The 27,084-nt window shown below is 48.0% G+C and overlaps 1 protein-coding gene across 1 annotated transcript; it reads left to right on the forward strand.

Moving 5' to 3' along the window:
* Nucleotides 1–607: 607 nt before the first annotated feature.
* On the forward strand, nt 608–26,240 carry LOC308675606 (uncharacterized protein; the record flags this gene model as incomplete). The annotated part of the gene is made up of 20 exons (XM_081341050.1): nt 608–1,012; nt 1,291–1,394; nt 2,150–2,304; nt 3,493–3,661; nt 3,928–4,051; nt 5,771–5,886; nt 6,684–6,898; nt 7,502–7,610; nt 8,803–9,006; nt 15,942–16,176; nt 16,280–16,684; nt 17,334–17,437; nt 17,922–18,076; nt 18,611–18,779; nt 20,367–20,490; nt 21,745–21,860; nt 22,440–22,654; nt 22,755–22,863; nt 23,801–24,004; nt 26,033–26,240. 20 exons carry the CDS (start codon nt 608–610, stop codon nt 26,238–26,240), a joined length of 3,645 nt encoding a protein of 1,214 aa, XP_081197176.1.
* Between the last annotated feature and the right edge of the window lie 844 nt (nt 26,241–27,084).

Consider the following 27,084-nt stretch of genomic DNA (forward strand, 5'->3'; position numbering starts at 1 on the left):
TGGACAAGTGTTGCGCCATTTTAGAAGAGCGGAAAGAAACACTTTTCTAGATTTTTTTAATGCTGCATAGCTTGGCCCCTTTTCCACAGAAGCACCTCGCTTTCCCCACAGGGAGCCGGGATCGCCTTCTTCCTTCTGCAAAATAAAATCTGGTACATTTCTGGGTGGACGGAGGCGCTAGAGGGCTGCCCCATTAAGGGTTTCTTTGAGGAAAAATGCAGTCAGTTTTCGGTGACTCTCAAGCCAGCCGCCATCTTAATTCACCCCTGCCCAATGACACAATCTTAAGTTCATTTATTTTCCAGTTCACTTGCTTCTTGATCCATTCGCAACCTCTTTGGCTATCCAGGCTGCTGGGGAGGAAATTTCCCTTGCAGTAACATTTTAACTAGCCCGGCTGAAATTTGATATAAAGCTGGATGGGCCTCATCCCAGAGAGTAGTGCCGAAAGGGTATTTGTTGGGAAAACAGCAGAAGACCTGGAGAACGGAGATTGCCCAATTGCAGAAAATATTTGACGAGTTCCAGGGAGCTGTCCGTTAGCTTGGCCAAACGGCGAGATTATAAATTTCCAGAAACCGGCTCCACACCGTCTTTCGTCGGCGCCATGACTTTTGCTGATATTTTGGACAATGTAGGAGGGATGGGCCGTTTCCAAATGATGATGGTCACCTTCCTCGCCATCCCTCTGATGATGCTGGCCAGTCAGAACCTCCTGCAGAATTTCACAGCTGGCATCCCGCAGCATCACTGCCAAATTCGCGTCGTCTCCAATGCCACTCGTCAAGGCAACGGCACGGTGGGAAATTTGGGCGTCGATCAGCTCCTGAGGATCTCCATCCCGATGGACACGAACCGACAGCCTGAGCAATGCCGGCGTTTTGTGGCCCCACAGTGGCGGCTCCTGGACCCGAATGCGAGTCTTGGCAACCAGACTGTATTTGACACCGAAGCGTGTGAGGATGGCTGGACTTACGACAGGAGCTTGTTCAGCAACACGATAGTCAGTGAGGTGAGAAAGAAGTTTTTTCTTTCAATTTGAAAGGGATGAGAAAAGTTTAAATGTCCCCAGACTGCTATTTCCTAGTGTTTAGCAACTTTAAGGTGGGTGGACTTCAAGTCCCAGAATTCCCCAGCCAGCTTGCTTTAAGATGGGTGGACGTCCACTCCCAGAATTCCCCAGCCAGCATTGCAATGAGGCCTGATTAGATGCGACTTGAGATCCGCAAAAATTCTCAATGGTTTTGCTGTTCTCTGCCCTGCAACCTTCCCTCCCCAATTATTTTCCAGTGGAATCTGGTGTGCGAATCTCGGTCACTGAGGCAAATGGCTCAATCCATTTACATGGCTGGCGTATTGATTGGATCGCTCCTGATTGGAAATCTCTCAGACAGGTGAGCAGGGAGAGGCAGCGTGGTGCAGGGGTTAGTGTCCTAGACCAGGAATGGGCGTAATGGTATGTGCAGAAGACCTTGGGAGACGGGGTGAAGAGATGCTGACCAAGAGAAAGATAAGAGGCAGCTGAGCCCTCAGCGGCATAATGGATGCAGAAAGAGGGTCAGAAGGGACCCCCCCGCCACTAGTTTCTTAGGCTATAAAGTGGGGGTAGAATCTAGATCTATGGGAAGAATAGAATAGAATAGAATAGAATAGAATAGAATAGAATAGAATAGAATAGAATAGAATAGAATAGAATAGAATAGAATAGAATAGAATAGAATAGAATAGAATAGAAGCTAGAAGCTAGAAGCTAGAAGCTAGAAGCTAGAAGCTAGAAGGGACCTTGGAGGTCTTCTAGTCCAGCCCCCTGCTCAGGCAGAAATTGACATTAAGTTAGTAATACAGTTGTTAAGTCAATCTGGCCTCCCCACTGACTTTGCTTGTCAGAAGGTCACAAAAGGGGATCACGTGACCCCGAGACACAGCAACCTGTCATAAATATGAGTCAGTTGCCAAGCATCTGAATTCTGATCAGGTGACCCCGGGGATGCTGCAATGGTCGTAAGTGTGAAAAATGGCCATAGGTCCCTTTTTGAGAGCCGTTGTAACTTTGAAGTCACTAAATGAACTCTTGTAAGTCGAGGACTACCTGAAAAAGTCAAAATTTCCAGTCACAGATCGAAACGTGACTAATGTCTGTTTCTTAAAGGTTTGGCAGGAGATCCCTGATCATTTGGTGCTACCTGCAGATGGGCGTGGCCGGAGCTGGCACCGCCTTTGTGCCCAACTTCTCCATTTACTGCGTCCTCCGTTTCCTGTGCGGCATGGCGATGTCGGGCATCTCCCTCAACTCCGTTTCTCTCTGTGAGTCTCGGGCATATCTCTCTCTCTCTCTCTCTCTCTTTCTCTCTCTCTCTCTCTCCCCCAACCCCCCAGTCAAAGCCCCCCCAAAACCTTTTGCTCATCTTGTTTTTCCAAAATCCATTTTTCCTTTTCCCTTCCTTTCTCAATCAGCAGCTCTCAACCTTTTTGGGGGGGATCTGTGGCAGAATATTTAATGCAGCAGTTATTCTGTGGCTCACCAGAAAATTATTCACAATACATACACACATTTGTGGTTTTTTTTAAAGTGTAAGACATGGTTTGAGGGAAAGTTATACATTTTTTGTTAAAAAATAACTGCTTTGTATTGAATATAGGGGACGCGGTGGCTCAGTGGGTTAGGATGCTGAGCTTGTCGATCAGAAGGTCGGCAGTTTGGTGGGTCGAATCCCGAGTGCCGCGTAACAGAGTTGAGCGCCTGTTACTCGTCCCAGCTTCTGCCAACCTAGCAGTTGGAAAGAACGTAAAAATGCAAGTAGAAAAATAGGGACCACTACGGTGGGAAGGTAACAGCGTTCCGTGCGCCTTTGGCGTCTAGTCATTTTATTTATTTATTTATTATTTTAATTCCATTTATATCCCGCCCTTCTCCGAAGACTCAGAGCGGCTTACAAGCTTAGCAGTAGCCTTCATTCTATGTATATGCCTGCTTATTAGGGCTTTCACACACCCCCAAGCGGCATTATTACAGACGTCCTCGGACAAGCGCTGGCTCTTCGGCTTTGAAACGGAGATGAGCACCGGCCCCTAGAGTCGGAAATGACTAGCACTCATGTGCGGGGGAACCTTTACCTTTACCTTTACCTATAGAGATATAGATATAGAGATATAGATATAGATATAGATATAGATATACTGTAGATATGGATAGATGGATAGATGGATAGATGGATAGATGGATAGATAGATAGATAGATAGATAGATAGATAGATAGATAGATAGATAGATAGAGATACAGATAGATAGATGGATAGATAGATAGATAGAGATACAGAGAGAGAGAGAGAGATGAGAGAGAGAGAGAGAGAGATGGATAGATAAAGATAGAGATGGAGATGGATAGATAGATAAGATAGAGATGGAGAGAGAGAGAGAGAGAGAGCGAGCAACAGTTGTGGTCATAAGCCTAGGATTACCTGTAGTATTTTACGTTGTGTCTTTTTTTACAGGCATGGAATGGATTCCCAGCAAATACCGGGCCATCGTTGGCACAATCAACGGCTACAGCTACACAAGTGGGCAGTTCATCCTGGCTGGCGTGGCGTATCTCATCCGCGACTGGCGCTGGCTGCAGCTGGCCGTCTCCCTCCCTTACTTCATCTTCTTCCTCTATTCCTGGTAGGTGGGGGAAAAAAAAGAAAGAAAGAAAAAGAAATATTCTATTTTCCTCACTGGAATAATAATAATAATAATAATAATAATAATAATAATAATAATAATAATAATAATAATAATAATAATAATAATAATAATAATAATAATAATAATAATAATAAAAGTTGGAAGGGACCTGGGAGGACATCTAGTCCAACCCCCTGCCCAGGCTGGAAACCCTATCCCATTTCAGACAAGTGACCGTCCTGACTGGGGTTTGTCTCCTGCAGGTTTTTCGCCGAATCTGCCCGCTGGCTGGCCATTTCGGGGAATCAGGAGAAGGCGGTGAAAGGGCTGAAGAAGGCTGCCTGGATCAATGGGAAGAGGGAAGAGGGGAATAAACTCAGCGTGGAGGTACGAGGCCGGATTGTCCCACCTCAGCCCCTTTTGCAAGATGCAATAAAAACGGGGGAAATCCGTACTTTCCAAGGCTGGGTGATGAATTTTTAGTGAAGTTGCCCCTACGATGCAGAATCGAGAAGGGCCGAACCGAACTGAACGCTTTGCTTGACGAAGTGTGATTAGACAAACCAAGGACTTTGTCTCTGGCGCGGAAGCACTCGGTGGGCACGCAAAGCAATATCGTCTTCCTTATAAAATACCAATACTAATATTAATACTAATGAGCGTCTTGAAGTTTAAGTCTTAAATCATAATTATAATAATACCAATAAAAGAAGGAGCAAAGAAGATAATAGGAGGGATATATGACAGGACGACAGCCATACTACGTGGGTTAATGGACATTACGCAGCAGTGTGAGAATTAGGAATTCAGCAGAGTGATGGGCCTGAGGGGAAAAAACCTGTCCTTGTGTCCAGTTGTCTTGACACACAATACCTATAGTCCTTGACTTACAACAGTTCATTTAGGGACTGTTCTAAATTACAATGGCAATGAAAAAAGCGATTTATCTGGTTTTCATTATTTATGACCCTAAGGCTGTATGACTCTATGATTCTATGACTCTATGATTCTATGACTCTATGATTCTATGACTCTATGATTCTGACTATGATTCTATGACTCTATGACTATGATTCTGATTCTGACTATGATTCAGTGATTGACTACATGACTCTATTATTCTATTTCTATGACTATAATTCTATGACTATGATTCTAATTCTATGATTCTATGATTTTTATTATGATCTGACTGAATATGTCTATGATTCTATGACTACAATTCTACTACTCTATGATTTGATGATTCGATGACTACGATTCTCTGACTATATGACTGATTCTATCAATCTATGACTATGACTCTGTGATTCTGTGATTTTATGACTATGATTTGATGATTATATGGTTATGATTATGACTGACTATATGACTCTGTGATTCTGATTCCATGACTATAATTCTATGATTATGATTCTACGACTCTTATGATTCTATGACTCTATGACTATTTATTTATTTATTTATTTCGATTTATATACCGCCCTTTTCCCGAGGGACTCAGGGTGGTTTACAGGGCAAATTAAAACAGTACAATATGTACAGGTTGAAATAAAATTAAATGATTATTATTGACTACGATTCAATGATTCCATGATTATGATTATGACTGGCTAAATGACACTACAGTTCTATGACTATGATTCTATGACTATATGACTTTATGATTTGATGATTCTATGACTATCATTCTATGACTCTATCATTTTATCATTCTATGATTCTATCATTCTGACTCTATGACTCTATCATTCTATGATTCTATCATTCTGACTCTATCATTCTATGGCTATGGCTATCATTCTATGACTCTATGACTCTATGACTATCATTCTATGACTCTATGACTCTATCATTCTATGACTCTATCATTCTATCATTTTATGACTCTATCATTCTGTCTGCTCTCTTGCACTCTGGAGGAAAGTTTCCCCAATAGTCAATAAAGGAGAAAGCCACAGAGGTATAATAGCATTCTTTGGGACAAACAATTTACCGATTCTCGTTCCAAGAATCCCAAAGGATTTTCCGCAGTTCGCTTTGCTCCTTCAGGGATGGACCAAATCCTGCACTGACCCACGGGGTCTGTATTCTTCTTCTCTGCAGCTTTTGAAAGCCAGCATGCGGTCTGAGGGTTCTTCCACCAAATCCAGCCACAGCATGGCCGATTTGGTCCGGACGCCGGCCATGCGTAAAATTTCCTTCGGGGTCAGCTTTTTTTGGTAAGAGATATTTCTCCCCTGCTCCCTGCTCTTCCCCGGATCGCCGGCTTCTTTTTCCTTCAAACCTGGCTATTTGTACATTTGGAATGCTGGGTCCCGTTCTGGTCACCAAGCCATAGAAAAGACGCTGAGGTCCTAAAAAGCGTGTGGAGAACAACAGCAAAGATGTCGGTGGAGATTCTTCCCTCATCCAGGTCGCAGTGGTGCTTTTTCCAGGAGACAACTGGATCCTGTTATCCCAAAGTCCAGTTGCCTTTTGGAAAAGCACTTTTGGAACAGCCACAGAGATGGGGACCGGACGCTAAATCGTACGATGGACAGTTGAGGGAGAGCTAGGTACATCCAGCCTATTGAAGAGAAGAATTGGGCAACATGAAAGCTGTCTTTCAATATTTGGGGAGCTGTCACAGAGAAGAGTGGGGTCAACCTCTTCTCCAAAGCGCCCGAAGGCAGGACAAGAAGCAACGGGTGGAAACTGACCAAGGAGAGAAGCAATACCTGGAACTAAGGAGGAATTTCCTGACAGGGAGAACAATTAATCAGTGGAAATCCCTGCCTCCTGAAGTTATGGGTGCTCCATCCCTGGAAGATTTTAAGAAGAAATTGTGCAGCCACTTGACTGGGATGGTTTAAGGTCTCCTGCCTTGAGGGAAGGGTGGACTAGAAGACCGCTGAGGTGCCTTCCGCCCTTAGGATTCTATGATCCCTAGGGAAAAAGGGTCCAGATTTTCCCCCAGAAAATAATGGCTTTGGGGTGTGCGTGTGTCAAGCTTTCCAATTCTCTCCGCCCATTCTAGGTTTGCCACCAGCTTTGCTTATTATGGGTTGGCCATGGACCTGCAGAATTTCAATTTCAACATCTACCTGGCTCAGCTGGTGTTTGGGGCGGTCGACATTCCCTCCAAATTCATCTCGGTGCTCACCATCACGTATGTGGGCCGACGGTTCTCCCAAGCGCTCTCGCTGATCTTGGCTGGACTGTGCATCTTGGCTAACATCTTTGTTCCGCACGGTAAGGGTACCACCAGGAGTAGACAGGAGGGTGGAATTCCTTCCCTCTCTGGCAGCTGGTCCTCAGCTTACCACGGTTCATTTAGCGACCATTCAAAGTTACAATGACCCTGGAAAAAAAGGGGACTTACACCTGGTCCTCGCATTTATGACACTTTGCAGCGTCCTCATAAATACATGATCAAAATTCAGGCCCTTACCAACATTGGGTTTGAATGATGGTTGCAGAATCCTGGAGTCATTTGCGACCATCCCAGCTGGCTTCCGATAAGAAAATATTCTGTTTCTTTTTAATTCCAACCTTAAAATAAGTGCCCATTGCCGCACAGTCTAGTATTTTTTTCCCATTATTTCTTCTTCTGGCGCTGTTTCTTCGTTCTTCCAGTATTGTGCAAATACAATTCTTGCCGCTGTGATCACATCTGAAATCAAATATGTACGTCTCATTTTTTGAGGTACCCAGTTTAGGGGCAAAAGTAAACGGCGTGGAATTTTTAAAAGCAAAAGTGCAAAAAAAATATCCAACAACAACAAAACACTGTTCTTCCGTGAGAGTAAAGTAGAAATGTTGTCCCTTTATTGTGACTTTCTTATCTTTTTTTAGATCTGAACACTCTGAGGATGATATTTGCTGTATTTGGCAAGGGATCTTTGGCAGCTTCGTTCAATTGTGCCTATATCTTTTCTGGAGAACTTTTCCCAACTATAATCAGGTGAGTGAAGCAGGGGAAGTCAAGCTATTCTCCAAAGCACCCGAAGAAAAGACAAGAAGCAACAGATGGAAACTTATCAAGGAGATAAACAACCTAGAATTAAGGAGAAATTTCCTAACAGTGAGAATGATTAACCAGCGGAACGGCTTGCCACCAGAGGTTGGGGTTGCTCCATCACTGGAGGTTTTTAAGAAGAGGCTGGACAGCCATTTGTCTGGAATGGGTACAGGATCTCTTATTGGACCAGGGGGTTAGACTAGAAGACCTCCAAAGTCCCTTCCGGCTCTATTCTATTCTGTGCTTATCCCAAAGATGCTTTTTCTGGAGGCCACGGGACTTCCTTGTTTTTCTTTGAAGGCCTTTCGCTTCTCCTCCAAGAAGCTTCTTCAGCTCTGACTGGATGGTGGGGAACGGAAAGGATTTATACTCCTTGCAGACAGCTGGTCATTTGCATTCTTTGAGAGAGTCCTTGAGGCCACTTGGAGGTTGACCTGCGCCCTCAGGGCCACCTGAGTGGTGCAAATGGGTGTGGAGCCTTCTTGGTTGCAGGAAAAAAAATGCAGACTATTTTTTGCATTTTTGCATTTCATCTTGAGTGAAGGGACCCGGGGCAGAAAACATGCTGCAGCCAAGAAACCTCCAAGTGGGCTCAACGACTCTCTAAAAGAAGGCAAATGACCAGCGGTCTGCAAGGAGCATAAATCCTTCCATTCCCCACCATCCAGTCAGAGCTGAAGAATCTCCTTGGAGGAGAAGCAAAACGTCTTCAAAGAAAAACAAACTGGTCATTTGCCTTCTTTTAGAGAGCCGTTGAGGCCACTTGGAGGTTTATCGGTGTCCTCAGGGTCAGCTGAGTGGTGCAAATGGACGGGGAGCCTTCTTGGAAGTGCTGAAAGGACCATGTTCCACTCCCATTTTGGCACCACTCAAATGACCCTGAAGACACAGATAAAGCCACAAGTGGCCTCAACGACTCTCTAAAAGAAGGCAAATGACCAGCGGTCTGCAAGGAGCATAAATCCTTCCGGTCAGAGCTGAAGAAGCTTCTTGGAGGAGAAGCTTCTTCAAAGAAAGAACAAGAAAGTCCAGTCGCCTCCTGGGAAAAAAAAAAGCACCTTTGGGATAAGAAGCTAATCCTGATTCAAAGCAGCGACGACGGCTGACCTGTTTTTTTCCCCCTCCTCCCTCAAAGGCAATCTGGAATGGGTCTGGGGGGCACCATGGCTCGGATCGGGAGCATGGCCGCCCCCTTGGTGAGGATGAGTGGGGAGTTCTTCCCAGCGCTGCCCCTGATCATCTACGGCACGGCCCCCATCCTGTCTGGCATCGTCACCTGCTTCCTGCCGGAGACCCGGAACGCACCTCTGCCGGAGACGATCGAGCAAGTCGAAAGAGGGTGGGTACCGAACGGGTTTCTGCGAACGTGGGAAACCTCTTGCGGGAAGAAAGGGTTGGTGGGGGGGCTTTGGGGAAGAGGTGAAATGGGGGGTGGTTGCATGACAGATGGAGACTGGGCTGGGGTTTTTTTTTCCTCCCCCCCCTTTTTTTAGGGGCGGCGATATGAAAGGTCCCGCTCGTTTTTCCAAACCACAGAAAGGGAATTTTACGATCTAAACCCGAGTTTTCAGCTCTACCCTGTTGCAAAATGTTAAGTCCGGCACTTTTTAACCATTATGCGGTTGAATTTCGGAGGGGAGCCCTCAGCAGCAAAAGGGCTGCGTGAAGGTTTGGGAATTGGTGGACCATCCCTGCCTTAGATGTGGCCTGTGCTTCTCAAATTGAGCTTCATCCTAGCTGCTTCCTAGGAGAAGGTGTGTGGACCTCAGCTCCCAGAATCATCATAGAGTTGTCCATACATCTTCATGTGACCAAGGTTGATGGTGTTAGCCCCGATCACCTATGATGGCTTCTCCTTCTATGAATCCTCTCTCTCTCTCCATCCTTTCCTTCTCAAGGTCCAAACCCAATGAAGAAGACAAACTTCAAATGAAAGTTCTCCTGTCCTCAGAGAAGTTTGAGCACTTCAAAGACCAACGCTAAGAGGCAAAAATCAAGACCCTCCTCGGCAAACCCCCACCCCCATCACCTTAGCATCCTATTCCCTATAGCCAGCTCTAGGACCCTCTTTTTCTGGGACACCTCAAACGGGTTTGCAACAAAACCTCAACAGAAGACAACGCCGAACGAGGAGACGGCTCAGACGTGAAGCTGTCGAACGACGTTGTAGAGAGTCCAAACTTAGAAACACAACCTGTTGTGCGCCAGAGGAGAAAACTATGGCCAACATCTGCTGATTATAAACGAATATCCTTCTGCAGTCTTTTTTTCACCCCCCCTCCATTTAAACGAGACTTGATTGATAGATCCGGGTCTCGTAGGCCTGCAAAGTGAGACCCATCATCCATATATCAAAACACGGGGAGGCCTTATCTGAAAATGCTGGACGGTGGATATAGAAATAAACCTAGACACGAGACGTTTTCTGACGGTGAGAACAATCAACCAGCGGAACAACTCGCCTCTGGAAGGCGTGGCTGGGAAGTTTTTAAGAAGAGACCAGACAGCCACTTGTCAGAAATAGTATAGGGTCCCCTGCTTGAGTAGGGGGTTGGACTAGATGACCTACAAAGGTCCCTTCCTGCTCTGTCATTCTGTAAACCGGGCGGCTGGGCTGTGATATGATTATCACCAATGATATAACTTGGTTTGCGGCACAGCAAGGATCAGTTTCACACACGTCCACAAGCATAGAATGTAAACCTGACTTTGTTGTCCCAGGTGAGCCAATTTTGCTGGTCATGTTTACATCGCTTCTATTACAACGAGAGTCACTTTTTTATTTTTATTTTTTTTTCCTCCTTTCTCTGGGTTCCAAGCTAGCATTACAAAATGGCTGGGTTCACGGAATACACTCGGGTATGGATTCACACAATCCAGTGAATCATAAATGGACCCAAAACTTGACACACACACACACACACACACACACACACTTCCAAAACTAAGCCCCACCTGCGCACCGGTGAACAAGCTTTGTTCAGCCAGCCGAATGGAGCACTTTGAGCCATGGAGATTGGTCAGTTTTTTCACTGACCCGGTCCAGCGTTTGTGTGAATCCAACCAACCTACGTATTGGGTTGGCCTGAAAGAAAACCCCTTACAGAGTTTTTGGGTGAAAATGGGGGGGGGGAGGGAAATGAATGTGTGATTTATGGCTTTGATGATTAGTCAGGCTAGTTTATAGAAAGAAGAGAATCAGGAGGTAACTTTATAGAGGTCAGTTGATAATTGTATTTATAACTGCTACAAAGAATATTGGAACTGCTGTGGAGAATATTTATATCTTTTTTTATTTCTCTCCTGTGTTTCTCTTATTTTTCCCCCCTTTCTTGCACTTTCAGCTTCCTCTTTGAGTTATTTCTTTTTTAATTTTGCTTTTACCGTTTTTCCTTTTTTTTTTTTTGCAGTTTTGCAGTTCTCTCTTTGATTTCCCCCCCCCCATTTTTCTTTTTTTTTCTTTCTTACACTTTCAGCTTTCTCTTTGATTTCTTTTTGCTATTTAGCTGTTCCTTTTTTTCCTTTCTCGCACTTTTGTCTTTCCTCTTTGACTTTTTTCTTTTCTATTTTTCTTCCTTACTTTACATTAGTTTGTAACAGTTTTTTATCTTTCTCTTTAAACGTATAATAAACATTGTATATTTTAAAAAAAGAAAAAAAAGATCAGCAAAGCACAGTTAGGGAATCTGCCAACAATGGGCACAGCGTTTGTGATGCCTACTTTTGAACTTTCCATATATAGAGAACAGCAGCAGTCTGTATTTTATTTTATTTTTTGCACTTATATTCTGCTTTTGAATTTTGCATATATATAGGAAAACAGTAGTCTGTAACTTTTATTTTGTTCTTTTGCACTTATATTCTGCCACCGGGCATCACGTTTACAATTTTCTCTGTCTGTCTTTATTTGTGAACATCGGCTGTCATTTCAGGCACAGGATGCCTTAATAAATTTACTAGTCCTCAATTTGTATGATGTGGTACTTACACTAAAAATTGAGCCTCTTGTGTTCTGCTTGAAGTGGTCCGAGATATTGTTTGTTCGGCCTGTTTTTGTTGCTATGATATAAAAAAAGATGTTGAGACTTTAGAAAGAGTGCAGAGAAGAGCAACGAAGATGATTAGGGGGCTGGAGGCTAAAATATATGAAGAACGGCTGCTGGAATTGGGTTTGGTGAAAAGAAGGACTAGGGTGGACATGATAGTAGTCTTTCAATATTTGAAGGGCTGCCACATATGTATATTTTGATATTTATTGCCCTGTACACCGCCTTGGAGGGACGCGGTGGCTCAGTGGGTTAGGACGCTGAACTTGTCGATCGGAAGGTCGGCAGTTTGGCGGGTCGAATCCCGAGTGCCGCGTAGCAGAGTGAGCGCCTGTTACTCGTCCCAGCTTCTGCCCACCTAGCAGTTGAAAGCACGTAAAAATGCAAGTAGAAAAATAGGGACCATTACGGTGGGAAGGTAACAGCGTTCCGTGCGCCTTTGGCGTCTAGTCATGCCGGCCACATGACCACGGAGACGTCCTCGGACAAGCGCTGGCTCTTCGGCTATGAAACGGAGATGAGCACCGGCCCCTAGAGTCGGAAACGACTAGCACGCATGTGCGGGGGAACCTTTACCTTTACCTTTACCTTTACACCGCCTTGAGTCCTTCGGGAGAAGGGCGGTATAAAAATTTAATAAATATAAATATAAATATATAAACCTGTTCTCCGAAGCGCCTGAAGGCAGGACAAGAAGCAACGGATGGAAATTAATCAAGGAGAGAAGCAACCTGGAATTAAGGAGAAATGTCCTGACAGTTAGAACAATTAATCAGAGGAACGGTTTGACTCCAGAAGTTAAAAACTGGACGTTTTTAGGAAGAGACTGGACAGCCATTTGTCTAGAATGGGACAGGGTGTCCTGCTCGAGCAGAGAGTGAGACTAGAAGACCCCCAAGGTCCCTTCCAACTCCGTTATTCTGTTAGAATTAAGGAGGAATTTCCTGACAGTAGAACAGTTAATCAGGGCTCCATTGTTGGAAGTTTTCAAAAATAGACTGGATGGTGTAAGGTCTCCTGCTTGAGTGACGGGTTGGACTAGAAGACCTCCAAGGTCCCTTCCAGATCTGTGGCTCTGCCTTTGACTTTGCTGTTCTTAGTGGCTGTTGCAGGAACGACCGATTGAACAATGCCAAGTTTACAGAGAGATTACGGTATTTTTAAGATTATTTTTTTTCCTTTTTAACTGGGCTGGCCACAGACTGAGTTTGGCTCTCCCTGTGCAAACAAGAGAATTATATAACACCGAATTCTAGTTTGGGAAAAGTTGATTCTAATCACTGTTAAACTACAGCAAGCTTGCCAAGTCCTTGCTAAGCCATTTTAGTGGGGACGGGGGGGGGGGAGATCAGCCCTGTTCCACTTCTAATTGTCGGTTCAATTGCAGCCATTGTTTTGATTCGGCAGGTGACATTTTGCCATGGAACTGGCTGTCACTGCCTTTACCTTCAAAGTGATGGGGCTTTTAAAACACAGCCTTTCCCAAAGTAGTCCACATCAAACCTCATTTATTCATTCATTCATTTCCCACCTTTATCATTTTCATAAATAACTCAAGGGGATGAATATACATACTCCTTCCTGCTCTATTTTCCCACAACAAGCACCCGGGGGCTGAGTTGATTGGCCCAAAGTCACCCAGTTGGCTTTCATGTCTAAAGGGGAACTAGAACTCCCTGTCTCCTGGTGATTAGCCCAAAGTCACCCAGCCGACATTCATGCATAAGGCAGAACTAGAACTCGTCTCCTGGTGATTGGCCCAAGGTCACCCAGTCCGCTTTCATAACTAAGGCAGGTCTAGAATTCACCGCCTCCTGGTGATTGGCCCAAAGTCACCAAGCCAGCTTTCATGCCTAAGGCGGGACTAGAACTCCCCGTCTCCTGGTGATTGGCCCAAAGTCACCCAGCCAGCTTTCCTCTAAGGTAGAACTAGAACTCCCCGTTTCCTGGTGATTGGCCCAAAGTCACCCAGCCGGCTTTCATGCCTAAGGCGGGACTAGAACTCCCCGTCTCCTGGTGATTGGCCCAGTGTCACCCAGATGGCTTTCATGCCTAAGGCGGGACTAGAACTCCCCATCTTCTGGTGATTGGCCCAAAGTCACCCAGCTGGCTTTCATGCCTAAGGCGGGACTAGAACTCCCCGTCTCCTGGTGATTGGCCCAAAGTCACCCAGCTGGCTTTCATGCCTAAGGCGGGACTAGAACTCCCCGTCTCCTGGTGACTGGCCCAAAGTCACCCAGCTGGCTTTCATGCCTAAGGCGGGACTAGAACTCCCCGTCTCCTGGTGATTGGCCCAGTGTCACCCAGCCGGCTTTCATGCCTAAGGCGGGACTATAACTCCCCATCTCCTGGTGATTGGCCCAGTGTCACCCAGACGGCTTTCATGCCAAAGGCGGGACTAGAACTCCCCATCTCCTGGTGATTGGCCCAGTGTCACCCAGACGGCTTTCATGCCAAACGCGGGACTAGAACTCCCCATCTCCTGGTGATTGGCCCAAAGTCACCCAGCTGGCTTTCATGCCTAAGGCGGGACTAGAACTCCCCGTCTCCTGGTGACTGGCCCAAAGTCACCCAGCTGGCTTTCATGCCTAAGGCGGGACTAGAACTCCCCGTCTCCTGGTGATTGGCCCAGTGTCACCCAGCCGGCTTTCATGCCTAAGGCGGGACTATAACTCCCCATCTCCTGGTGATTGGCCCAGTGTCACCCAGACGGCTTTCATGCCTAAGGCGGGACTATAACTCCCCATCTCCTGGTGATTGGCCCAGTGTCACCCAGACGGCTTTCATGCCAAACGCGGGACTAGAACTCCCCATCTCCTGGTGATTGGCCCAGTGTCACCCAGACGGCTTTCATGCCAAAGGCGGGACTAGAACTCCCCATCTCCTGGTGATTGGCCCAAAGTCACCCAGCTGGCTTTCATGCCTAAGGCGGGACTAGAACTCCCCGTCTCCTGGTGATTGGCCCAAAGTCACCCAGCTGGCTTTCATGCTTAAGATGGGACTAGAACTCATCATCTTCTGGTTTCTAGCCAAATCCAAAGACTTTGTGTTTCTCAAAGCTTCAGTTTGGATAATCCCTTTTGAATCTTCAGCCATCAGATCAGCTCCTGCTTTTCCAACACCTCAAACAGAGGACTCACACAACTCATCAAAGCCAGATTACCTCACTAGCAAGCCCAGTTACACTGACTGAGTTCTCCTAACGCATTCCACCCAACCCACAAGCCACTTTCTGGTTCCCAGAAGCAGCCAAGAGTTAAGATTTTCTACAGCAACACAGCTCACAAACTTCTCAACCCCATTTTAATTTCAGATGAGTTAGTTGGCTGGATGCAGCCGCCAAAAAAAAAAAATTCTTTCCGTTAATCGGCTCCTCTCCAGGCAAAGCCACTAAATCAGGAGTTCTTTGGTAGCTCTGGGTGCTGGGAGTCGTAGTTTCACAACTCCCAGAGGACCACTTCCCACCTCCAAGAACAAATATTGTAGCTTGATAACAAAGGGGTTTGGGGCCCATCATTTTCAACTTTCTATTTGCCCACTGCCAGCATACAGGTAGTCCTCGTTTAGGGCGACGGGACAAAAAAAAGGGATTTATGACTGGTTTTCACACTTACACTTGTTACAGCCTCCCTTTGGTCATGGGATTAAAATTCAGGCGCTTGGCAACTGGCGTGTATTTAGGACAGTTGCGTTGACCCAGGACCAGGTGACGGCCATTTGCAAACCTCCCCAATGGCTCCTGACAAGGCAAGTCAATGGAGGAAGCTAGGATTTGCGTAACGGCCGCATCATTTAATTAACAACCGCAGCGTTTCGCTTAACAACGGTGGCAAACAAGGTCGTTAAATGAGGCAAGACTCACCGAACTTGCTTAGCAATGGAAATTTGGGGCTGAGTTATAGTCCTACCTATACTTGCTTCCTTGGGCACAGCTCTCTTTGAGCCCGGAATGCCAACGAATGAGAAGGAGAGAAAAACAACTGATTTTTTTTTTTTGACTGGACCACGCCGTTGCTATCTTATCTACATTCCCGAGAAATAAGTCCTTTTTTTCTCTCCTCTTTTTCATCCCTCCCAAGCCACATCGAAGAAAAGCAGCTAAGCTGGGTTAATTCGGCAGAAGCTGATCCCCGGCTGGAAAAAAAAAAATCCGAAACACCGCAAGGGCCACTGGGCAAACTTGGCAACGCCAACTTCCTGCCCCTCGGCTGCCCTTGTTCATTCCTAGAGGCGGAGGGAGGCGAAAGAAATCGGACTGCAATCAAAACGCACCCCGGGATGACAAAAGCACAACACCCAGCGGGCCGCTGCTGAATCTGTTTGCCCATCAGCAGGTGAAACGGGGAGCCTTCCCCAGCGGCCGGCTTGCATTGGACAGATGGACACGCCAGGCGTCCAGCTGGCATTGCGTAACCCTTTGGTCCACCTCTGCCACTTCCTCCGTCTTCCTTCGAGTCCTGCAAGTTAGCCAGGACGGGCATCTCCCCGTCTGGTAAAAGCCGACGTGGCTCCCTTCCGTCGCCGGGGCGAGGATTTCTCCGTGCGCGTCGAGTCCACGTCACGTAGACCACCATGCCCTTTGGTGACCTTCTGGATCAAGCGGGTGGCCTGGGACGATTTCAAATCGTCAACGTGGCGCTGTTGTGTTTCCCGACGCTCCTGATGGCAGCCCACAACCTGTTGCAGAATTTTACAGCTGCCGTTCCCGGGCATCACTGCCGGGTGGCCTTGAGCAAAGGATGCGCCGGTGGGAACGCCACGGGAAATCCGGACTGCCGGGCGCTGCTGAGAGCGTTCATCCCCCAAGATGGGGACTGGGGACCGGAGAAGTGTTGGCGCTTTGTTACCCCCCAATGGCGGCTGTCGGGGTTTAATTCGACAGGCCGGGAGCCAACGGAGGCCGAGCGGGAGCCATGCCTGGATGGGTGGACCTACGAAGGGACGGTATTTACGTCCACCATTGTAACCGAGGTAAGGAGAACCCTTGAGTGCCGATCTGGTGGAGGATTGCTCGGTTCCTTCCTGATGGGACTCCAACTCCCATCTTTCCCAGGTGGGGTGCTGAGCACCATAGAACATAGAACCAAGGGACTGGGAGGGACCCCAGAGGTCCTCTAGCCCACCCCTCTGCTCTAGGCAGGAAACCTTATAGCCTGGTTGGTTTGGTCGTCCAGTCTGTTTTGGACAACCCCTAGCTGCAGGAAAACAGGTCGTCCTCAACTTACGCCCAACATTTCCACTGATCAGCAAGACAGTTGTTGAAACTGTCACAAGTACCGGCCAGTTGCCAAGCCTTTGAATTTTGATCACGTGCCCCTGGGGATGCTGCAAGGGTTGTAAATGTCAAAAAGTGTCGTAAGTCACTTTTTTCAGGAATATTGTAACCTCAAATGGTCACTAAAGGGATGGCTGTAAATTGATAACTACCTACATAGGGTTGGACTAGAAGATCTCAAAGGTCCCTTCTAAGCCTGTTATTCTATCGTCCGAGTTCTCATATCTTGGTACGATCTTCTAAGCTTCGCAGCTCTGTTTTAGCCCTTCTCCCTCAGGCCAGTTTTGGGGGCCAGTGTCCCTGCGCGTTGTGGACTGTGGTATTTTCATTCTTCTCCCCCTGCAGTGGGACCTGGTGTGCGATTTCCGGAGCCTCCAGCAGCTGGCGCAGTCTATCTACATGGCCGGTGTGCTGGTGGGTGCCGTAGTCTTCGGAGGCCTCTCTGACAAGTAAGAAGTGGGTCTTTCTCCTTTGAAAAGAAACCAACTTTCTTCTGACCGTATTCGGAAGCTGGCTAGATGTCGCAATGGACAGCCATGTCCTGTGGAAAGTAACTTTTTAAGCAAATCGTTTTGGTGACAAAAATATCGAGAGGCTTATATTCCTTACATAGATAGATAGATAGATAGATAGATAGATAGATAGATAGATAGATAGATAGATAGATAGATAGATAGATAGATAATTTTCATCTCTTTTCTTTATATCTTTTTCATAGCTCACATTTATTTTATCAGCTTTGTATTTTGAAACTTGAATAATAAAACAAAAGGATTTAAAAAAGGTTGTTCTTGAGGGGAGCTAACGCTGTACAGGTCCTCAACTTACAAACACAGCTGAGCCCAAACTTTCAGCACACACACACACACACAGACCCTGTGCATGAAATTTTCACAGTCCCAAGGGTATAATATTTATTTTTATTTCTTGTAGATTCGGGCGGAAGGCTTTGCTTCTCTGGTCCTGCTTTCAGATGGCGGTTTCCGGATCCTGCACGGCGTTTATTCCCAGCTTCGGCGCTTATTGTGTCTTGCGCTTCCTCACCGGCATGGGTCTTTCCGGGGTTGGCCTCAACTGTGTGTCGCTGTGTAAGTTCTCTCGCACCAGAAGCTCCAAATCCGATTCTTCCTGCAATATGGCTGGCGGGGGCATTCTGGGAGTTGAGGTCCACCCATCGTAAAGCACACTGGTTGGGGCATTCTGGGAGTTGAATCCACCCATCTTAAAGCACGCTGGCTAGGGAATTCTGGACTTGAGGTCCACCCATCTTAAAACATGCTGGCTTGGGGATTCTGGGAGTTGAGGTCCACCCATATTAAAGCACGCTGGCTGGGCCATTGTGGGAGTTGAAGTCCACCCATCTTAAAGTTGTCAAGCTTGAGGACCTCTGACATAAATCAATATTCACTTGGCTGATCTGTCTCTAACTTGGTCCTTCAGGTCTTCCAAGGTGCCCCCATCACCCCCGGTAACTAGGACCTTCCTGCTTTCAACTGGCCATCCTTTCCTTCGATCTCCCCCCAGCCCCCATCAGAGCTTCTCCGGAGACCTGGGTCCCTGGCCCAAGGTGTCCGAAATAGATTCAACGTACCCTGAATTCACAAATAATCTTCCTTTTCCAGCCGTGGAGTGGACGCCGATGCATTCTCGAGCGGCGGTCAGCTTGGTGACCGGGTACAGCTACAGCCTCGGGCAATTCATCCTGGCGGGCGTGGCGTACGCCATCCGGGACTGGCGTTGGCTTCAGCTGGCCGTATCCCTCCCCTACTTTGCCTTTTTCCTCTACGGCTGGTAGGTGGTTCCCTAGTCGTTGGCAACCAAGGACGCTGCACAGCAGGAGTGGGCAATGCATTCTCCTATGTGAGAAACTGGGACTGAATCGGGATCAGAATAGAGCCGGAAGGGACCTTAGAGGTCCTCTAGTCCAACCCCTTGCTCCAGCAGGAGACACCTAGACCAGACATGTCAAACAAAAGGCCCGGGGGCCGGATCCAGACCGCGAAGTGGTTTCATGCGGCTCGCGATGCCATCCTGGAAACAGGGAGGGAACGGCCCCCACTGCCTTGGCCCTGGCCCAGAGACCCTCCTCCTGCCAGAGACCCTCAGATCTGTCCCACTCCTGCCCAGGCCCCCATAGGCACCCTTGATGCGAACGATGTAGAGCTGGCCACGCCCACCCAGTAGGCCATACGCACCCTAGCTACGCCTACCCAGTAGGCCATGCCCACCCTGGCCATACCCACCCGGCCCCTGGCGGGCAACCGCAATGCTGATGCGGCCCTCAATGAATTTGAGTTTGACACCCCTGCCCTATACCATTTCAGGCAAATGGCTGTCCAGTCTCTTCTTAAAGACTTCCAGTGTTGGAGCATTCACCACTTCTGGAGGCAGGTGGTTCCACTGGTTAATTGTCCTCACTCTTGGGAAGTTTCTCCTTAATTCCAGGTTGCTTCTCTCCTTGATGAGTTTCCATCCGTTGCTTCTCGTCCTGCCTTCTGGGGCTTTGGAGAAGAGGTTGATCCCCCCCCCTTCTTCTTTGGGGCAGCCCCTCAAATACTGGAACACGGCTATCATGCTGTGGAGGGCGAATCAAGAGGGCCTTGAAGGAGCCTCTGCAGGCAAACGCGTAGTCCTCAACTTACAGCCATTCGTTTAGCGACAGCTCAAAGTTACAACGGCACTGGAAAAAGCGACAGATGCTTTTCCTAGGGACGACCGTGGCAGCGTCCCCCGTGGCCACGTGAACAAAAACCAGGCGCTTGGCAACTGGTTCGTGTTTATGACGGTTGCAGGGTCACGTGACCCACCCCTAACCCCCCACCCCTTTGCGACCTTCTGGCCAGCCAAATCGATGGGGAAGCCGGATTCACTTCGCGACCGGCTTATTGATTTAAGAAATGCAGTGATCCACCTAACCACGGTGGCAAGAAAGGTCGCAAAATTCACTGAACAACCGCCTCCCTCCGCAACAGAAACGTGGGGCTCCCTTATGGTGGTTAAAGTCGAGGACTACCTGAATGTAAAATTGTAAAAAAAAAAGCAAAAAAAACGAAAATAGCGGTTGCCTTCAAAAGGAAAGCAAACCCACCACGGGCTGGACAGGGAGGGCCAAAGGAAAGGGTGTGGCTCGTGTCTGCTCTGCGACTTGGCGGCAAGCTAGTCCTCAACGTACGACTACAGCGACCCAGGCGCCTTGGACTGAAAGAGGGGAAAGCAGGGCAGAATAAGGGTTAGGGTTGAGAAAAGAGATCCATAAAAGGGAAATTATCAGAAGGTGGTGATCCGGCATCCTCTTCCTCAAATGTGCCAGCTTCCAACGCACTGCCGGTGTCTGTCCCGCCCTTGTCTCCACCGCCCTCCCCTCTCTCTTTCGGGCAGGTGGTTCAGAGAGTCTGCCCGCTGGTATGCCACGGCGGGCAAGCCTGAGAAGGCGCTGAAAGAGCTACAGAAAGTTGCTCAGATGAATGGGAAAAAGGATTGCCACGAGAAGCTCACCCTCGAGGTATACAATCCGAAAAGCCACGTGGCCGTGTTTTTTTCTTGGCAAGCATGTGGTAAACGCCCTTCCTTCCTTCCTTCCTTCCTTCCTTCCTTCCTTCCTTCCTTCCTTCCTTCTCCTTCTCCTTCTTTCCTTCCTTCCTTCCTTCTTTCTCCTTCCTTCCTTCTCCTTCCTTCCTTCCTTCCTTCCTTCCTTCTTTCTCCTCCTTTCTTTCCTTCCTTCCTTCCTTCTCCTTCCTTCCTTCCTTCCTTCCTTCCTTCCTTCCTTCCTTCTCCTTCCTTCCTTCCTTCTTTCTCCTCCTTTCTTTCCTTCCTTCCTTCCTTCTCCTTCCTTCCTTCCTTCCTTCCTTCCTTCTCCTTCCTTCCTTCCTTCTCCTTCGTTCATTCGTTCGTTCGTTCGTTCGTTCCTTCCTTCCTTCCTTCCTTCCTTCCTTCTCCTTCCTTCCTTCCTTCCTCCTTTCTCCTCCTTTCCTTCCTTCCTTCCTTCCTACTTCCTTCTTTCCTGCCTTCCTTCCTTCCTGCCTGCCTTCTTTCTCCTTTCCTTCCCTCCTTCCTTCTTTCGTTCTTTCTTTCCTTCCTTACTACTTCCTTCCTTCTTTTCCTTCCTTCCTTTTCTTCCTTCCTCCCTCCCTCCCTTTTTCCCCTCCCTTTCTTCCTTCCATTTTTTCTTCCTCCCTCTCTTCCTGTCTTTTCCCTCCATTCCTCCCATCCTTTCTTCCTTCCTTCTCATTCTCAAATTTCCACCTTTAATGTTTTTTATAAATATTAAATATTTATAAATATTTTTATAAATATGATGAACATATCCAGTACTCCTTCCTTCTGGTATTTGCCTCACAACAACAGCCCTGCGGGGTGGGCTGGGCTGAGAGAGAGGGACTAGCCCATAGAGACCAAGCTGGCTTTCCTGCCTAAGTCGGGACTGGAATTCTCTGGTTTCTTAGCTGATGCCTTCACCACGAGACCAAACTGTCTCTCCATCTCTCCATCTCTCCATCCTTCCGTTCTTCCCCTACTTGGTATTTCGGCTCTGGGGGGAAAAACCACCATTAGATGAAGAATTGTAGTATGGATTAAACAGGGATCAGTGCTATGTACTGCTGTACTCTTTTCCATGCCGCCAGTTCCAAGCACCTAGACGTAGGCAGCACATAAAAATTTGCCCATCGAGAATTTAATCTTTGCAAATTGCAGCAAGGAAACTTGACGGCAGCCAAAATAGTTTGGTTTTTTGTTTTTTTTTGATCCGCTTTTCCAGGTTTTGAAAGCCAGCCTCCGGACAGACAATTCGGCAGCCAAAACCAAGTTCCCGGTGGCTGATTTGGTGCGCACGCCGTCCCTGCGCCGCATCACGGTGTGCCTTTGCTTCGTCTGGTAAGCAAGGGAGACGGAAGACGGCCCAAAAGAGAAACGGAACAAAAGGAAAGCAGAGATCTAGAACTCAGCAACTCCTGGTGCTCAGTCGAAAGCCACCCAGCTGCCTTTCATGGCTAAGGCAGGACTAGAACTCACAGTCTCCTGGCGATCGGCCCAAAGCCACCCAGCCGGCTTTCATGGCTAAGGCAGGACTAGAACTCACAGTCTCCTGGCGATCGGCCCAAAGCCACCCAGCCGGCTTTCATGGCTAAGGCAGGACTAGAACTCACAGTCTCCTGGTGATCGGCCCAAAGCCACCCTGCTGGCTTTCATGGCTAAGGCAGGACTAGAACTCACCATCTCCTGGTGACTGGCCCAAAGTCACCCAACCAGCTTTCATGCCTAAGGCAGGACTAGAACTCATCGTCTCCTGGTGATCGGCCCAAAGTCACCCAGTTGACTTTCATTCTAAGGCAGGACTAGAACTCACCGTCTCCTGGTGCTCGGCTCAAAGTCACTGAACTGGCTTTCATGTGTAAGGCAGGACTAGACAGCACCAGAGGTATTTTAATTTCTTTAATCCATTGGCCACTCCAGGTTCTCCACCAGCTTTGCCTATTATGGTCTGGCAATGGACCTGCAGAATTTCGGGGTCAGCGTCTACCTTATCCAGGTGATCTTCGGCGCGGTAGACATTCCCGCAAAGTTGGTGGGTTTCCTTGTGATCAGCTATTCCGGCCGTCGGATCGCTCAGGCACTGAGCCTCATCTTAGCTGGCCTGTCCATCGCGGGGAACGTTTTTGTGTCCCGTGGTAAGTTTCCAGGCACGGACCAACCGATGGTTTTATTTGTGCAAAGCCAAATTATTTTGCAGCAACACCCAGTGATTTTTTTCTTTTTAATCTTCTCTAGATATGCAGATCCTAAGGACTGTCTTTGCTGTCTTTGGGAAAGGATGTCTCGGAGCCTCTTTCAGCTGTGTCTTTTTATACACTGGAGAACTCTATCCCACGGTGATCAGGTACCACTCAGTGATATTCTGGGACAATGTTTGCCTCTGAAAACACCAGAGGGTGTCTTTTGCTGCAGCACAAGCGTGGAATTAAGGAGAGGGAAATCTCAAAATAACAGAATGATCAATTTGGAAGGGACCTTGGAGATTAATAATAATAATAATAATAATAATAATAATAATAATAATAATAATAATAATAAAGTTGGAAGGGACCTTGGAGGTCATCTAGTCCAGCCCCCTGCTTGGGCAGGAGAGCCTGTACCAAATGGTTGTCCAGTCTCTTAAAAACGTCCAGTGATGGAGCATCCACAACTTCTGGTGGCAAGCTGTTCCACTGGTGGATTGTTCCCACCGTCAGGAAATTCCTCCTTCGTTCTAGGTTGCTTCTCTCTTTGGCTAGTTTCCATCCGTTCCTTCTTGTGCGGCCTTCCGGTGGGTTCGGAAAATAGGTGAATCCCCTCATCTTCATAGCAGCCCCTCAAATATTGGAAGACTGCCCTCATGTGACCTCCCTAGTCCTTCTTTTCAGTCCTCGACTTACGGCTGTTTGTTCAGGGACCGTTTGAGGTTACGACGATGCTGAAAACAGCGACTTACGTCTCTGTTCCTTGCACTATAATTGCCGCCCTATCCCTGTGATTCAGGCGCTTGGCAAAGCAGACTGCACGGCGATCCTGCAGTCACGTGACCTTCCCAGCCGGCTTCTCATACGCAAGGTCAATGGAGAAGTCGCCACGGAAGGTCTCGCTTAACGACTGCACCACCGAACCATCAATTTTCCAGTCTCTCTCTTGCGATTGGAAGTCGCGGACTCGCTGCACACTGTAACTCCCAAGCGCCCAGGCTTGGCGCAAGGAATATTGGGAGTTGTAGTTCCGCCGCGCCTGCCCTGGTGAAGGATGAGCCGAAGTGAAATTAAATTCTTCCCTCTCTTGCGCCTCAGGCAAACTGGGATGGGCTTTGGTAACACCATGGCGCGTGTCGGGGGGATCGTGGCCCCTCTGGTGAGGATGACCAGCGAGTATTTTCCATCCCTTCCCCTTGTCATCTATGCCACGGCCCCCATCATCTCCGGCCTGGTGGCCTGTTTCCTGCCCGAGACTTTAAATGTGCCTCTTCCAGACACCATACAAGACGTAGAGAGCAGGTCAGTGGCAAGAGACTTTTGTGTTTTGGTTTTGGTGGGCAGGGGAGGGGCAATTAGAATCCGGCGTATCGAAAGCCACATTTTGGAATCGATCATGCGGGATCAATGACCTTTGGGCCTCGATTTAGTTCAGTGTTTCTCAACCTCGGCAAAGTTAGTTTGCAGTTTTCTTGGCGAGATCTTTCCAAAATGGTTTGCCACTGGCTCCTTCCTAGGGCTGAGAGCACATGACTGGCCCCGGATCAAGCAGCTGGTTTTCATGCCTAAGGCGGGACTAGAACTCACTGCTGCCTGGTGATTGGTCCAAAGTCATCCGGCTGGCTTTCATGCCTAAGGCGGGATTAGAACTCACCACCGCCTGGTGATTGGCCCAAAGTCATCCGGCTGGCTTTCATGCCAAGGCAGGACTAGAACTCACCATCTCCTGGTGATTGGTCCAAAGTCATCCGGCTGGCTTTCATGCCTAAGGCGGGACTAGAACTCACCATCTCCTGGTGATTGGTCCAAAGTCATCTGGCTGGCTTTCATGCCTAAGGCGGGACTAGAACTCACCATCTCCTGGTGATTGGTCCAAAGTCATCCGGCTGGCTTTCATGCGTAAGGTGGGACTAGAACTCACCGCCACCTGGTGATTGGTCCAAAGTCATCCGGCTGGCTTTCATGCCTAAGGCGGGACTAGAACTCACCATCTCCTGGTGATTGGTCCAAAGTCATCCGGCTGGCTTTCATGCCTAAGGCGGGACTAGAACTCACCATCTCCTGGTGATTGGTCCAAAGTCATCTGGCTGGCTTTCATGCCTAAGGCGGGACTAGAACTCACCATCTCCTGGTGATTGGTCCAAAGTCATCCGGCTGGCTTTCATGCGTAAGGTGGGACTAGAACTCACCGCCACCTGGTGATTGGTCCAAAGTCATCCGGCTGGCTTTCATGCCTAAGGCGGGACTAGAACTCACCATCTCCTGGTGATTGGTCCAAAGTCATCCGGCTGGCTTTCATGCGTAAGGTGGGACTAGAACTCACCGCCACCTGGTGATTGGTCCAAAGTCATCCGGCTGGCTTTCATGCCAAGGCAGAACTAGAACTCACCATCTCCTGGTGATTGGTCCAAAGTCATCCGGCTGGCTTTCATGCGTAAGGTGGGACTAGAACTCACCGCCACCTGGTGATTGGTCCAAAGTCATCCGGCTGGCTTTCATGCCTAAGGCGGGACTAGAACTCACCATCTCCTGGTGATTGGTCCAAAGTCATCCGGCTGGCTTTCATGCCTAAGGCGGGACTAGAACTCACCATCTCCTGGTGATTGGTCCAAAGTCATCTGGCTGGCTTTCATGCCTAAGGCGGGACTAGAACTCACCATCTCCTGGTGATTGGTCCAAAGTCATCCGGCTGGCTTTCATGCGTAAGGTGGGACTAGAACTCACCGCCACCTGGTGATTGGTCCAAAGTCATCCGGCTGGCTTTCATGCCTAAGGCGGGACTAGAACTCACCATCTCCTGGTGATTGGTCCAAAGTCATCCGGCTGGCTTTCATGCGTAAGGTGGGACTAGAACTCACCGCCACCTGGTGATTGGTCCAAAGTCATCCGGCTGGCTTTCATGCCAAGGCAGAACTAGAACTCACCATCTCCTGGTGATTGGTCCAAAGTCATCCGGCTGGCTTTCATGCCTAAGGCGGGACTAGAACTCACCATCTCCTGGTGATTGGTCCAAAGTCATCCGGCTGGCTTTCATGCGTAAGGTGGGACTAGAACTCACCGCCACCTGGTGATTGGTCCAAAGTCATCCGGCTGGCTTTCATGCCTAAGGCGGGACTAGAACTCACCATCTCCTTGTTTTGCAGCCTAGTGTCTTGATCACTACCTTTCAATATTTTGTGTTTCCCTGCCAAAAGGATCCCTTATACCGCTCCATTTGCCAATCCTCCACATTTAAGTTCTTCTCCCTCTTTTAATAAAACCCGACGGTTGACACGATTGCTGACAGAGCTTTTACCCCTCGCCAACCCATCTGCTTTGGTCCTGTCTTAGAAACGTGGAGGGAGACAAGAAGGAAAACAGCAGAAAAGATGAGCTTTGTCATCCGGGCGCAGTTCTCCTGGCTATGAAAGAAATCAAAGAGGCAGAACAAGATGCCAGGCTAGATGAAAAGCCGGGAGACAGAGACACGGGCGGAGTTGTGATGGAAGCTTGCTCGGACATCCCCAAAGGAGCCGTCACGATTTCCAGTGCATTGTGACAATATTGTTAAACTCAGTAACAGCTCATTAAAAAAAACAACAAAAAAAATCTTGCGTTCTTAGAGCCTATCCAAGTTGGAAGGCGTCTCCTAACTGGGATGTTTTAAGTAAGGGTGAGAAATCTATGCTTAGCCCAGTGGTTTCTTTCAACATCTGCCTGCAACTGATCAGGTTTTCGATATAAACATCAGTTCCTCTTCCTTGCTGGGGAGACAAGAGGGAAAGTCTGTTTGTTTGTATCGGGCCTTTGTTGTTTTTACAAAATAACTCGAGGCAGCCAACATATCCAACGCATCTTCCTTCTCCTGTTTTTCCCCATAAAAACAATCCTGTGAGGTGGGTTGGATTGAAAGAGAAAGGGACTGGCCCAAAGTCACCCAGCTGGCTTTCATGCCTATAAGGCGGAACTAGAACTCCCAGTCTCCTGGTGATTGGCCCAAAGTCACCCAGCTGGCTTTCATGCCTATAAGGCGGAACTAGAACTCCCAGTCTCCTGGTGATTGGCCCAAAGTCACCCAGCTGGCTTTCATGCCTATAAGGCGGAACTAGAACTCCCAGTCTCCTGGTGATTGGCCCAAAGTCACCCAGCTGGCTTTCATGCCTATAAGGCGGAACTAGAACTCCCAGTCTCCTGGTGATTGGCCCAAAGTCACCCAGCTGGCTTTCATGCCTATAAGGCGTAACTAGAACTCCCAGTCTCCTGGTGATTGGCCCAAAGTCACCCAGCTGGCTTTCGTGCAAAGGCAGGACTAGAACTCACCGTCTCCTAGTTTGTAGCCTGATGTCTTTAATCATTAGACTAAACTCGCTTTCATTGATGGCACAATTATAGTTAGCTGGCAA

This window comes from Vipera berus (assembly GCF_964194415.1).
Source record: "Vipera berus genome assembly, chromosome: 16".
NCBI classification, from domain to species: domain Eukaryota; kingdom Metazoa; phylum Chordata; class Lepidosauria; order Squamata; family Viperidae; genus Vipera; species Vipera berus.